Source organism: Hyaena hyaena, unplaced genomic scaffold, assembly GCF_003009895.1.
Source record: "Hyaena hyaena isolate Hyena2069 unplaced genomic scaffold, ASM300989v1 scaffold_83, whole genome shotgun sequence".
Lineage (NCBI taxonomy): Eukaryota > Metazoa > Chordata > Mammalia > Carnivora > Hyaenidae > Hyaena > Hyaena hyaena.
In genome coordinates, this window is record NW_024080715.1 from 1,255,348 (window position 1) to 1,269,361 (window position 14,014).

The 14,014-nt window shown below is 43.3% G+C and overlaps 1 protein-coding gene across 1 annotated transcript; it reads left to right on the forward strand.

The window, feature by feature from the left end:
- The first annotated feature begins 9,813 nt into the window (after positions 1-9,813).
- On the forward strand, positions 9,814-10,500 carry LOC120233077 (60S ribosomal protein L9-like). The gene has a single exon (XM_039234165.1). It carries the CDS (start codon positions 9,837-9,839, stop codon positions 10,413-10,415), a length of 579 nt encoding a protein of 192 aa, XP_039090096.1. The 5' UTR covers positions 9,814-9,836; the 3' UTR covers positions 10,416-10,500.
- Positions 10,501-14,014: the final 3,514 nt, after the last annotated feature.

The window sequence follows — 14,014 nt, forward strand, 5'->3', positions numbered from 1 at the left end:
TATCCTTCCCCTCCCACCCCCCCTTTCCTTCACTGGATTGATAAGTTTTCTACATTTATCTTACTTTTTTTACTGAAAATTTAGCCTGGGTTAGGTCAAGAAGAAACTCCCTTGGGAAAATATCAACACTGTCTCAAACGTTTTTGAGTTTGAATCATTTGAATAAATTTATTGTGTTACTAATGAAAGTTATTGTCAAGTCAATAATATTCCATAAGCATTTGTGTAGTGCCTACCTTGTGTCTTTTATTGTTCTAATTACTAAATATACAAGAATTAGTGAGTCATAGTACCTGCCTCAGGTAGCAGGTGTTTTTCTAACATTATCCTATAGGATCTCCTTTCTGCATGTGATACTGGTACCCATTCCTTCCTGGAAATTTTCCATATCCCAGATTGACAAAACACTCGTCTCTCCTAGTTTTCCTACTACTGAGAAATTACAGTCTCTGCTCTTGAACTCCTCCTCCTCTCCTCAATAGTTATTCCTCAGAGTTCCATCCTTGACCTTCTACTCTTCTTTCCATTCACATCTTCTCATGCTTTGAATTACTACCTATGTTAGTAACTTTAAAATATCTTTATCTACTTTACCCTCTATGCCAATAATCCTGACATATATTCAACTGCTGTGTTTGTCCTTTTTTTTTTTTTTAAGAGAGAGAGAGCATGAGTGGGGGAAGGAAGCAGAGGGAGAGAGAAAGAATCTTAAGCAGGCTCCATGCTCAGCACAGAGCCTAATACAGGGCTTAATCCCACTACCCTGGGATCATGACCTGAGCCAAAATCAAGAGTCGGACGTTCAACTGAGACACCCAGGTGTCCGTCAGCTGCTGTTGAACATACCTCTGAATAGTCCACAGGCTATAAATAACTCCATAAATCCCAGACTGAAGACATTATTTCCTACCAGTGAAAAATCTTTCCTTTCCTCGTCTCACTGAATGCTCTCAGATTTGTTCCCTGCTTTTCATCCCTGTTACCACCACCTGAGTTCAAGATGTCATCAAGGACCTCCTTTCTCCCAGTCTTGCTGTTTTCTTATGTGCATCTGTGGTACCACAGCATCCTGTCCTTTCCTGTCATTACCATATATAAAATAAAGGGTTAGTAGGACTCTGTCTTTTGACTGTGAGCTCCCTCAGTGTATCTGTGTACCCATAGCACGAGAACAGGGCCCGGTATATACTGTAATTCATTTTATCTTGTTTTAAGGCTTATGCTGCTAATTTCCCTTTCTTTTTTTAAATTTAGGAAATAAGATTATCAGTGTTTGGTCAAGGTCTTAAGTCCCGAATGTCCTTTAATTACACAATGCTTTTAGAAACATTATCCCTCCACTCTCAAGTAATCAGGGGTCAACTCATGATAAATCTTTTGCCCCATTATATTTAATAATTTAAAGATATCAGTGTCTCATTAAAAGTATTACTATTTGACTTATTAAAGTGTTATCTCTGTTGGTTCTTTTGGTCTGGGGTTTTGTTGTTATAACATTTCCAGAATTAAGTGTCAGAGAGCTGGGTGTGTGGTTTGCCACAACTGTCTGTCCCTGATTTGGTTCTTTCTGTGATCCAATTTTGGATCAAGGCTTTAAAGATTTCCTGCCCAAGATCTGTTAGGATAAACGCTAAAACACTTCACATCACATCAGTGACATAAAAGTTAAGATTTTGGTTTTTAAGGAATGATCCTCTTATTATGGAGAGATGAACCAGCATCCTCTCTTCCTTGGATGTATCGTGTGTCCCTTGCCACTCAAAGTGTGGTTCCACACTGCAGCAATGACATCACTCGGGGGCTTATTAGAAACGCAGTTTGCAAAACACCGGTGTAAAAAACACTTTATAGAACACTAGTAAAATGGAAACAAAGCAGATGTTATGTCACTGTTGGGGAAAGGGCTCCTAGGATAAAGATAAAAACAAAGATTCCTTTGCTTGCTGTCAGTATTTCAAGTTTATGAGTGTGATTTAAGACCAATATATAAACAAACATGTTTTGAATGGGTTTGGTTAAGGATAGGTTTCCCTATTCTAGTGGACTTCACTAGAGCCACTTCAATCAAGCCACAGCACACTGTGGATGCCTACAAATGAAGGTGTCCACCGCTAACACCAAGGAGGTAGGAAGGTCCACCAAGCAATGAGGTATGAGATTGCTATGCCCAAATAATATCTTTCCCAATAATATCCTGGCAGAAACTTTTGGGAACCCTGGGGTAATGTAAGAGCATGAATAAGGCTTTTTCTTTACCTTCATAGGAAGACACTTGGTCACGAGTGCTTCCAGCATGGACATGTAGACCGGTCGGGGAATATTCTTGAAGGGGACTGGGATAATTTTGTGCCACAGGGACATGCTGAAAGGCATTGCTGCACAGTGGTTAAGCATATGGAGACAAACAACCAGGTTCAGTTCCTGGCTTTACCACTTACTGGCTTATGTTGGATGAGTTACTTCCTTCTCTCTGTCTCAGTTTCTTTATCTGTAATATGAGGATGGGAATAGCACCTACTCATAGGGGTGGTGTGAGGATTGCTTGAGTTTATACATTTAAGTGCTTAGAACACTGAAGCTCACAGAGGCACCTGGGTGGTTCAGTTAGCTGAGCGTCCGACTTCAGGTCATGGGCTCACAGTTTGTGAGTTCAAGCCCCCTGTCAGGCTCTGTGCCGGCAGCACAGAACCTGCTTGGGATTCTCTCTGTCCCTCTCCTTCTCTCTGCCCCTCCCCCTATTGCACTCTCTCTCAAAAATGAATAAATATTTATATATAGAGAAAAACAGAACAATCTGACAAATAGTAAACATTCAATGGTTGGAAACAAAACCACATCGCCTGCCCCACGGTAGGCATCCAGGTGTCAATATTAAGTGTCTGTGGAGTGTGCCCATTGTCCATCTACTGCCTTTCAGCTTCAAATTCATCCTTAATTGCCAGTCCTAGGGAATTAAGATGAGCCCTTTAAATGCTTTTCCTTCACAGGCCGGCACGATGGTAAACCATTGTCAGTGGAGGACACTGGAAAGGCATCGCAGCAAGAGGGGGTTTCCCTCCAGGCTCCAGTGTGCTCCCCGGCTGGCGGGCTTGTGCGGGCACCACCCCTGCAGCGCCAGGCTCTGGGAGCGCAGGGCAGCTCGCAGCACCCCTACCCGGGGCAGTTTTGTGGCAGTGTCTCTAGTGAGACACCTCCCTGTGAAGCACTTCCTTCTGCAAACTGGAGGACAGACCAGGGATTTTCCTGCCACTCGGTGAGCCATGGCTGTGCCCTCCCCAACAAGGGCAGAATCGCAGCCGGGCAGGGAAGGGGTACAGGATCTCTTCCCTCGAAAAGTCCACTTCACCCCTAGCAGAATCAGCCCTACCCAGCCCTGTATTCTTCAGAGTTCTGCCTGAAGTTCTGTCTCCCTTCTTCTAGCCTATTTCTTGTTATAGCTAATAATTGTTGTATTAAACTTCCCTTGTTCAGATCATGTCTGGTTTTGTCTCTTAATAGGACTCTGGCTGATAATGAATGAATAACTGAGACTTCAATGTTCCAAGTTATTCCTGGAAGTTTGTATGTTGTCTCTAAGATGAATGATCCAAACTTCTAAGAAATGACTATGTGTGTGAAACAGCTATACTGTCATCTATGATTAAGTGAAAAAATATTAAGTAATGTGTAGATTGTTGTCCTTTATATGTTTCTAAAATCTGTGTGAATGTGTGTGAGTCCATATTTGTAAATGCATAGAGAGGGCTCTGGAAGGGTACACAGAACCCAGAGGGGTTATTATCTCCGGATGGGTAGAGGGATGAAAGGAATAGAGAAAAGAGACTTTTATATATTTTATTCTATATTTTAAAAGTTTACATTGAGTATTTGTTACTTTTCTTCCCTTTTTTTAATGTTTGTTTTTGACAAAGAGAGACAGAGCATGAGTAGAGGAGGGGCAGAGAGAGAGGGAGACACAGAACTGGAAGCAGGCTCCAGGCTCTGCACCGTCAGCACCGAGAGCAACACAAGGCTCAAACCCATGAGTCGTGAGATTATGACCTGGGCCGAAGTAAGACGCTTAGCCGACTGAGCCACCCAGATGCCCCTCAAGCATAAACGTATATTCTTGGTAACCCTCCCTAGCAAGTGTCCTATAATTAAAACAAACAGAAAATAAAATGTCTTTTTTTTTTTTTAATTTTTAGTTTATTTTTGAGAGAGAGAGAGAGAGAGAACCTGAGTGGGGGAAGAGCAGAGAAAGAGGGAGACACAGAATCCGAAGCAGGCTCCAGCCTGATGCGGGGCTTGAACCCATAAACTGCGAGATCATGACCTGAACCAAAGTCAGACACTTAACCGACTGAGCCACCCAGATGCCCCTAAAATGTCCTTTTAAGATGCAAGCGGCAAGTCCCCAGCGACTCTGTGTGTGAGGAGGAGCCATGCTACTGTGAGAAAATAGGTTGTCGGAACCAAGTCAGCTTGGGACTATGAGCCAAAATGCCTGACCCTGCCGCTGCCAGCCACAAGGGGAGCCTTAGTCTGAATGCCTATAGTAATAACAGCCGGTCCGCATAGCCCTTAGATTGTGGCTTTAAGTAATCTGGCTCAGGGCCACTGGAGTGGATGATAGACATTTTTATGGACTTGGCTTTGAGTCCTCGGAGCCAGCAGCCACGTCAGCAGGAATATATACCCTCCTACCTTTGGGTAGAATCCAAGGCTTTTAATTACAGGTAAGTCAACTGCTTCCTGATTTATGCAAAACGCTTTGAGAATGCCAGCTACTGAGCCGTAACATTAAAATGGCCATTGAAGGGACCATTAAGGTAATGGAACCATCGGTGCCTGGAAGAACAAAATGTATTTCTCAAAGTCCCCAACTGGCAAAGACCACTTCCCAGTCCCCTCCTGGAGCCTGTGACAATTACCCAAGCCACCTATACCTCCTTCCCTGCACTGTCCAGTAGTCCCCACCTCCCTGCCTCCCGCTCCTCCCCCCGCCCCCATCCCTTAGAGCCTCCCACGGGACACGTGGGACACACAGATACTCAATGGAAGATTTTTATGGGAAGCAGTGGGTTCCCCTCTCAGTTCCACAACTGCTCTCAGGCCTACTCTCATGTATTTTAACCAGACATCACTTGTTTTTAGACGGCAGGGGGTTGGCGCTGCCCAGATCATGTGATTTTCCTGTGGCCCCCAAATGCCTTAGAAAAAGCTCTGGGAATCACCCAAGAGGCGACTGCGGGTTCTCAGTTCTCTTTCGTTCTTTCATCACCAACTTTACCTTCTTGAAACACCTCTGTGTTGGGCTGTCCCACCCCCTCTGGCAGGACTGGGTCCCGTGGGCAGCCTGTCCTCGGGTCATCACCCCCGCCCTTCTGCCTGCCCTTCTCGCCCTCCCCCACAGGAGGGCTGCTGCTGTTGCTGCAGGGACAGCTGGAAACAGATCAGGAAGCTGAAGGGAGATACATACACTTTTATTTCAAAGCTTTATGTGAAAAACAAAAGTGCATTTGCCAAAACTAGAAATAAAGCATGAGAAGGTAAGCCTTTGAGAAACACTGAAAGTGAACCCTAAAATTTCAATGGTGAATTTTTCTGAAAATTTTTGACAGGAACATAGAAAATGATACACTTGTGTCTTTGTCTTGATACGATAGATTGACAGAAATGAAGAAGAGATTATCCAGGTTTTTCCATGCTTGGTAATACAAGCCCAGTACACTGGTGCACTATATCGGGCCCCCTAAACAAAGGCCTAGGGGAACCAGGCAAGGTTAATAGGATGATAGCCAGCTTCAGAGAAGGACAGGGCTACTGTGCTCTAGCCAATTCCTGCCAGGGAACATGGGACCATAGTTGCCAGATGTGAGTTTTCAAGAGAAGCTTTAAAATCCAATTTGGGTGTATATGTGAGAATGTATATATGAAATCTGCCCGTTTTTAAGGGTTGGCAAATGTTTTCAAAAGCAGATCAGACACGGGGCGCCTGGGTGGCTTAGTTGGTTGGGCGTCTGACTTTCGCTTAGGTCATGATCTCACAGTTCGTGGGTTCGAGCCCCGCGTTGGGCTCTGTGCTGGCTGCCAGCTCGGAGCCTGGAGCCTGTTTCAGATTCTGTGTCTCCCTCTCTCTGACCCTCCCCTGTTCACGCTGTCTCTCTCTCTCCTAGAAATAAATTAAAAAAAAAAAAAAAAAAAAAGCAGATCAGACACGACTTACTTTTCCCTTGTCTTCTGGATTTAGAGAATCTTTACAGGGTAAAGTTTCAGAAAAGGCACAGTGGGAAAGAGTCAAATGAGTCAGGTATTAAGTACTTATGTTTAGTTTTCCTAAGTACCATAGAAAAGATTGCCTCCAGTCCAAATGCAGTTATAATGTCTACATATATGCTAGCAATTCACAATTTGAGTTCTCTTTGACCTAATTTGTATGGTCCAGTCTCCTTGATGACGCCTCCCTTCTGAAAGATCAGATTGGAGTTTTGGCTTTCAGTATCCACAGGGCTGATTTTGTTGCTTCCCAAACCCCTAACCCAGAAGGTGATGTCTGCCTTTCCTCCAGGACCACACACGCTTCGATCCAGTATAGCAGGTTAAGGGAAGGGGAGATGGCTGAATAATAGCGATTTTCCTCCAACCTCTACCTGGGGATTTTCTAAGAGACTATCATCGGAAAAGGAAGCACAGCTCAAAGTTGCTGTGTGGAAGGATCTCATCCTCCATGAGACAAATTACTAATATCCCTGTTCAAATGACATTCCGTCCTTCTTGAAGATCAGCAACTTAAACCTGTGCCAGTCTCTTGTAAGTAACTGGAAATTCCTACCTGAGGAGATCGAACTTCCTGCCCCAAATTGCCGCCAGCACTTCACTCCTTCCTGCTCCATCTTGGGGAGGCAGCACCCCGTCTTTCCACTGGAGGCTTAGATAGCCGGCACCCCCACTCACCTTCTGAGGAAGGAAGAGCCACACAGGCAGCCAAGGCCACCAGAGCGAGTCCTGTCTGCTGCATTCCTGCCTGCCCCAGCAGCCCGGGCTGTACCACAGGTGAAGCTGTAGAATCAGGAAATGAGGCTGAAGGTGTCCTTGGGTGCAGAGAGTGTGGAGGAACAGCAAGCCAGACAGCCCCGCCCTGGGAGGTGCTGGGGTACCTATTTCTCATATTTCTTTCCTTGAGACCAGGCTCTTTCTTAAGATGAGAACTGTGTGCAACCACCTGGGGGGTCTAGCCATGTCAGCGGTGGTTTGGCGGTTGGCGGGGTCCTTGCGAGCCGGGGGTGTGCATCAGAATCACCTGGGAACCATTAAACCATAGCTATCTACTCGAATTCCTTCACAGACGTAGCATTCAGGATTTGGCGCGGGGGGCTAGTAATTTGAATTCTTCTGAAGCTTCATAGGGGATTCTGATGGACACCTCCATTGAGAACTGTTGCATAAAGGAATCCGTTTTTAAGTAGCTTGGTGAAACTCAGAGTTTCTGGGGACAAGGGTGACAAGTCATAAAAAAACAGTATTATCTGGTGGAAGGATATGGAAAAATTCGACCCCACTCTGGCCTTGGTTTATAGCCAAATTGTTTTCAGTGGAGCTGTTCGTTTATTTAGGAGAAAAGACAGGTAGAGAGGCCTCTTCCCTCTAGGCTGTGCCTGGTAGAAAAGAGAGGCCCAGAGGAGATGTAAGCAGGAATGAGGTGGTGGGGTTCTAGTCCAGCTTTGCTGCTAATCAGCTTTGAAACTAAGAATGTACGGTAGGGTAAGAATAACTGGATTATTTTTTTTAATTTTTTAACGTTTTATTTATTTCTGAGAGAGAGACAGCATGAGCAGGGGAGGGTCAGAGAGAGAGGGAGACACAGAATCTGAAACAGGCTCCAGGCTTTGAGCTAGCTGTCAGCACAGAGCCTGACGCAGGGCTCGAACCCACGAACTGTGAGATCATGACCTGAGCTGAAGTCGGACACTCAACCGACTGAGCCACCCAGGCACCCCAAGAATAACTGGATTCTAAACCTGCCTCTTCTACTAACTGGTTGCAAAACCTCAGAATATGTACTTAACGTTTTTTTGTAAATAAGGAGTCAGGCTGGATGATCTCCAAAATTTCACCATGCTCTCTTTATAGTTGCTCTGTCTCATGTGGTAGCTGCTTGTCTGTATGTGGCCCTTGAGCATTTGAAACATGCTCGTCCAAATTCAAATGCACTATGAGCATAAAATACACACCAGCTTTCAGACTTAGTACAAAAAATATAAAATATCTCATTAATAATTTTCGTATTGATTACGTGCTGAAATGATAATATTTGGATATGCTGAGTAAGACATTATTTAAATTAAAATCACTTGTTTCTTCTTACTTTTTTCTTTTCTTTTTTTTTTTTTAATGTTTTATTTATTTCTAGGAGAGAGAGAGAGAGCGTGAGCAGGGGAGGGTCAGAGAGAGAGGGAGTCACAGACTGAAACATGCTCCAGGCTCTGAGCTGGCAGTCAGCACAGAGCCCGACACAGGGCTCGAACCCATGAACCGCGAGATCATGACCTAAGCGAAAGTCGGACGCTTAACCGACTAAGCCACCCAGGAGCCCCTCTTTTTACTTTTTTCATATGACTACTCAGAAAAGCCTAAGTTACACATATACTTATATTTGTGTTGGGTAGTTACTTTGTAAGGTCAAGAGCTCGAGGCCAGAATTGTCCCCTAGCTGTCAAGCTGTGGTCCTTAACCAAACTCCAATTTCACTATCAACCAGCCATAGGAGCCCTGAGGGGGCTCAGTCAGTTGAGTGTGGACTTCGGCTCAGGTCATGATCTCAAGGTTCATGAGTTCCAGTCCTGCATCGGGCTCACTGCTGTCAGTGCAGAGCCTGCTTCAGATCCTCTGTCTCCCTCTCTCACTTCCCCTACACCACTCACATTCTCTCTCTCAAAAATAAATAAAACATAAAAATAACAGCCACAATAAAGGACAAAATCTTGCTATTTGCAACAACATGGTTTGAGCTACAGGGTATAATGCTAAGTGAAATAACTCAGTTCAGAGAGACAGATACCATATGATTTCACTCATATGTGGAGTTTAAGAAACAAAACGAACAAAGAGAAAAAAGACAAACAACCTCCCCCTCCCCAAATATAAAGAACAAACTGACAGTTGCCAGAGGGGAGGGGGGAGGGGGGGAGGGGTGAAACAGGTGAAGGGGGTGAAGAGTGCACTTTCCAAGATGAGTGCCGAAAAATGTATAGAATTGTTGAATCATTATTCTGTACACCTGAAACTAATATCATGCTGTAGGTTAATTATACTCCAAGTTAAAAAATAAATTTTAAAAATTTTAAAAGGGAAGCAAGTTAAAAAGGACCAGAGTGATAATAAACTAAGAAATTGGAGCTATGGAGTACATGGGTGTAGGCAAAGATGGTGGCCTGAACGAAGACCCAATCATGCAGAGAAGCCATTCTGGACGCTGCCACCAAGCAAGGGGACCCTGCAACAAGGTCTTGGTTATAGAACACAAAGAAGCTGCGGAGGTGATCTGCTTCTCTGCAGTAGAATAAAGCCTCTGTTCAGATGAAATGAAGGGTGACTGCTAGAGAACCCAGAGAGATTTTTAATCCAACAGGAAGGTTGGGCTCGATTTTGATGAGACGGGCATTAGACAGAGCCTGTGTTCTTACTCTTGTGCTTTTATTTGCTTCTCTATTTAATGGGACAGCTTCCCTTTCACCGTGTGCTATTTTGCTAGGGAGTGTCACCAGGGGCTTGCCAGGAAGAAGGTAAAGGGGCAGAATCCAAATGCTTAGAAAACACAGGCGCTCGGCTCTCTCTTTGCCGCATCTACTGCGAGAATGAAGACCATTCTCAGCAATCAAACTGTCGACATTCCGGAAAATGTCGACATCACTCTCAAGGGACGTACTGTTATTGTGAAGGGACCCAGAGGAACCCTGCGAAGGGACTTCAATCACATCAATGTAGAACTCAGTCTTCTTGGAAAGAAAAAGAAGAGGCTCCGAGTTGACAAGTGGTGGGGAAATCGAAAAGAACTGGCTACTGTCCGTACTATCTGTAGTCATGTACAGAACATGATCAAGGGTGTTACACTGGGCTTCCGTTACAAGATGAGGTCTGTGTATGCTCACTTCCCCATCAAAGTTGTTATTCAGGAGAATGGTTCTCTTGTTGAAATCCAAAATTTCTTGGGTGAGAAATACATACGCAGGGTTCGGATGAGGCCAGGTGTTGCTTGTTCTGTATCTCAAGCCCAGAAAGATGAATTAATTCTTGAAGGAAATGACATTGAACTTGTATCAAACTCAGCTGCTTTGATTCAGCAAGCGACAACAGTTAAAAACAAGGATATCCGGAAATTTTTGGATGACATCTATGTTTCTGAAAAAGGAACAGTTCAACAGGCTGATGAATAAGATCTACGTTGTCCAGTTACAGAAACCACAAGATGCCGATGATACTTCTGGTATTTTAAAGATGCAATAAAAGCTGTACTGATTTGGAAAAAAAAAAAAAAAAAAAAAAGAAAACACAGGCGCTCTTCCTTGAGTGGTCTCAGCTTGTTAGCATTTTCTCTCTCTTTCCCACTTGGTCCCGGGGCCACTGCAAGGAGATGGTGGGTTGGGTAGTGGCTCCTAGAGGACAATTGGTGTGACATATGGGACTCATGAAATTACCACCATTGGAATGACAGCCCTGGGACAAGGCGTTATGTCAGCCTGGTGTTGAAAGGCAAACCTGAACCCACGAGCAGGAGCCAGCAGCCCCTGGAAATCCCTACGCCATGTTGTATGGAGTGAGCATGAGAGCAGTGCTGGGCAGGTTGGTTTGACTGGTGTGAGGGCAAACTGAACGACGGAATTTCTGCATGGGGAGGACATGGTGCAAGCTACAGTCATGGGGTATGTGTGTCTGCGTGTGACAGGGTGTTCCCCAGGCAGAAGCGGACCAGAATTAACTGTGAAGGAGCCTCGAAAGACTGAGATAAGAACAACTTTGATTATTCAGATATCTGGGCCTGGAGCTTCTCCAAAGCCGAATGAGGAGGAGCCTGGGAAATGTGTGCCCTAAGGACCTAGGGAACAGTTGGAGGGCAAAGCCATAGAATCAAACAGTTTGAGGACAGCCTAAAAGTATGTTTGGTTTTGTGTTCCCCATTGTGAAATGTCCCTGGCTAAGAATACCAGGAGGCAAACTTAAAAAAAATTTTTTTTCAGGGGGGTGGGTAGGGGGTGGGCGCCTGGGTGGCTCTGTCAGTTAAGTGTCCAATTGGGAGATCCCAGTTGGTGGGATCAAGCCACGAGTTAGGCTCTGTTACAGAGCCTGCTTGGGATTCTCTCCCTCTCTCTCTGCTCCCCTTCTCCCCTCCCCCCTGGTTTGAGCATGTACACACTCTAACCCCCTTAAAATAAATAAATAAATATTTTTAAAAAGTTTTTTATTTTGCCAGGAAAAAGCAAATCATTTTCACCTTAAAGAGAATTAAGCATAAATCTCAGACATTCATAAAAATACTTGATACCATCCGTGCTCTAGGTAAAATGACCAATTTGGATTAGGAGGATGAAGAAGATTTCTACCTTATTGCTTAACTTTATTTTTTTTATTTCAGAGAGAGAGACAGAGAGTACTAGCGGGGGGGAGGTGCAGATGGAAAGAGAAAGACTCTTAAGCAGGCTCCATACTTATCATGGAGCCCAATGTGGGGCTCAATCCCACGACCCTGGGATCATGACCTGATCAAAATTGAGTTGGATTCCCAACCAACTGAGCCAACCAGCGCCCTGGTAATGATATTTAAATGTTCATTTCATAGAAGGACTTGTTTTCTATACCATATAGAAAACAAAAAATTATACATGGAGTTTTCTTAAGGCATGGAGGGTGATTAGTTATAAAAATATATTTTACCAGGGGATTTATAGGCTTGAAATTAGGACCAAGAGCTGTGTGTGTGTGTGTGTGTGTGTGTGTGTGTGTGTGTGTGTGTGTAATACTTCAGAAATCTGTAGTCTTTAGAAATAAGATAGAACATTTTCCAGTTGAGATAGCTTCTAAGAGAGCCAGGCCAGGCTGTGGTTTCATGATTTACACTCTGTAGTTAATTAAATGTGTGATGGGGTAGGGCATCAGATAAGGTAAACAGGGAAGAAAAAAATGCAGGACTAATCAGTGGGAACAGAGTTTGAACCTAGAGCCAAAGTAGGGAATTTCCCTAGCACTGAATTTCTTATTCCTGGTTAACATTTTAGTTTCCTTTTCAGACTTAACCGTATAACTGTTTTCTTTTTTTAGCATTCATGCTTTCCGGATATGGAAACAATCCAAATTCATCCCAGTTTCATCATTATCAGTTTTATACTGAGTATGCTGAGGCACGGAAGTTACGTGACTTGACTAGATGAGTCAGTAAATTGGGAATTATAGAGCAGAATAGTATAACAATCTAACAAAAACAAACAGAATGCCCCCCAGGGAAGTCTTAAAAAGGAAAGCAATGGTGGACAAGTAGCCTTTTTGGGTCTTAAAATACATTGTAAATCTACTGTAACTAAAATAGTAGATTCTAGACACCAGTGGATAAATCCAAAAGATATAATGCTCATGAGAATTTCATATGTAAGAAAGTTAGCATTTTACATCAGAGAAAACTGTGGATTATTCAATGGTTTTGAAACAACTGGCTAACCATGTGAAAAAAGATAAAGTTGAAGATTTAAATTTCAGATGTATTAAGTATCTAATGTAAAGAATTAAAATATGGAAGTGTACAAAGGAAATACGGAAGGTTTATAAAAGTTTTGTCATGGGGGAGATCTTTATATATATATATAAATTTTTTTTTACTGTTTATTTATTTGTTTGAGAGAGAGAGAGAACGAATGGGGGAAGGACAGAGAGAGAGGGAGAGAGAGAATTCCCAAGCAGGCTCTGCCCTGGGGAAGGATTTTGTAAGCATAAAACATGACTCAGGAGCCAAGAAGAAAAGAATGAAAATTTTGACCATACAAAAAAGTGAAATCCCATCGTGGAGAAATGAAACTCAATTAAAGACAAATGGCAAAAAGTTGCATGTGGGAGGGCTGACTCAATTGGAAGAGCACTTGACTCTTGATCTCGGCGTAGAGACTTTGGGCCCCACATTGGGTGTAGAGATTACGTAAATGAATAAATAAATAAAAACTTTTAAAAAATCATGTGGGGAAAAGAAGACGTTTGTAAGACAATAGACAACAAAGGGCTGCTTGTATATCAGTGAGGAAGAGGCCAATGACTCCATGAAAAATGGGCTACGGATAGGAACACATAGTTCACAGAAATGAAAAGGCTTATAACACCCTTTTAATGTTTGGCATTCTTCAAAATTACTTAGACACCAATAAAAACAGCAAAATGAGACACACTTTTTACCGGCCAGGCTGGCAAAGAGCAAAGTATTTCATATTACAGGGTATTAGTAAGTATTTACTCATATGTAGGTAATAGGAGTGTAAATTGGTACAAAGTCTTAGGACATTAATCTGGCAATACCTGGCAATTTAAAATGAAGGTATCCTTTGAATTAAGAGTCATGTGGTAATCCACATTCATTTCCTCACAATTTTTGAACTCATGGTGGCTTTTTCAAGGTCAGCGGGAGAGCCTCTGATCTCCAGATCCTCTTTTAAAGAGCTCACCTGATTAGGTCAGGCCCACCCAGGATAAGAGCATCTTTGATTCACTTAAAGTCAACTTTAATTACATCCGCAAAATTTCTTCATGGTTTCCGCATTCTATTGGTTAGAAGCAAATCACAGTTTCCACCTGCACTCAAGACAAGGTGATTGTACAATAGCGTGGATACCTGGAAGCACAAATCACCAGGCTCTTAGAATTGTGCGTGCCACGTCAATATTACCAACTATAAAACCACTGTCTCTACCAGAGAATATCTAATTCTAAAGTAGAGTTCATTTCATAGTAGGTGCTGTTTCAAACATTTTGCATATACTAAGTTACTTATTGGTCAGGACAA

Excerpts from the sequence above, each read along its gene's own strand:
- LOC120233077 (XM_039234165.1), top strand. The coding sequence starts at position 9,837 with ATGAAGACCATTCTCAGCAATCAAACTGTCGACATTCCGGAAAATGTC.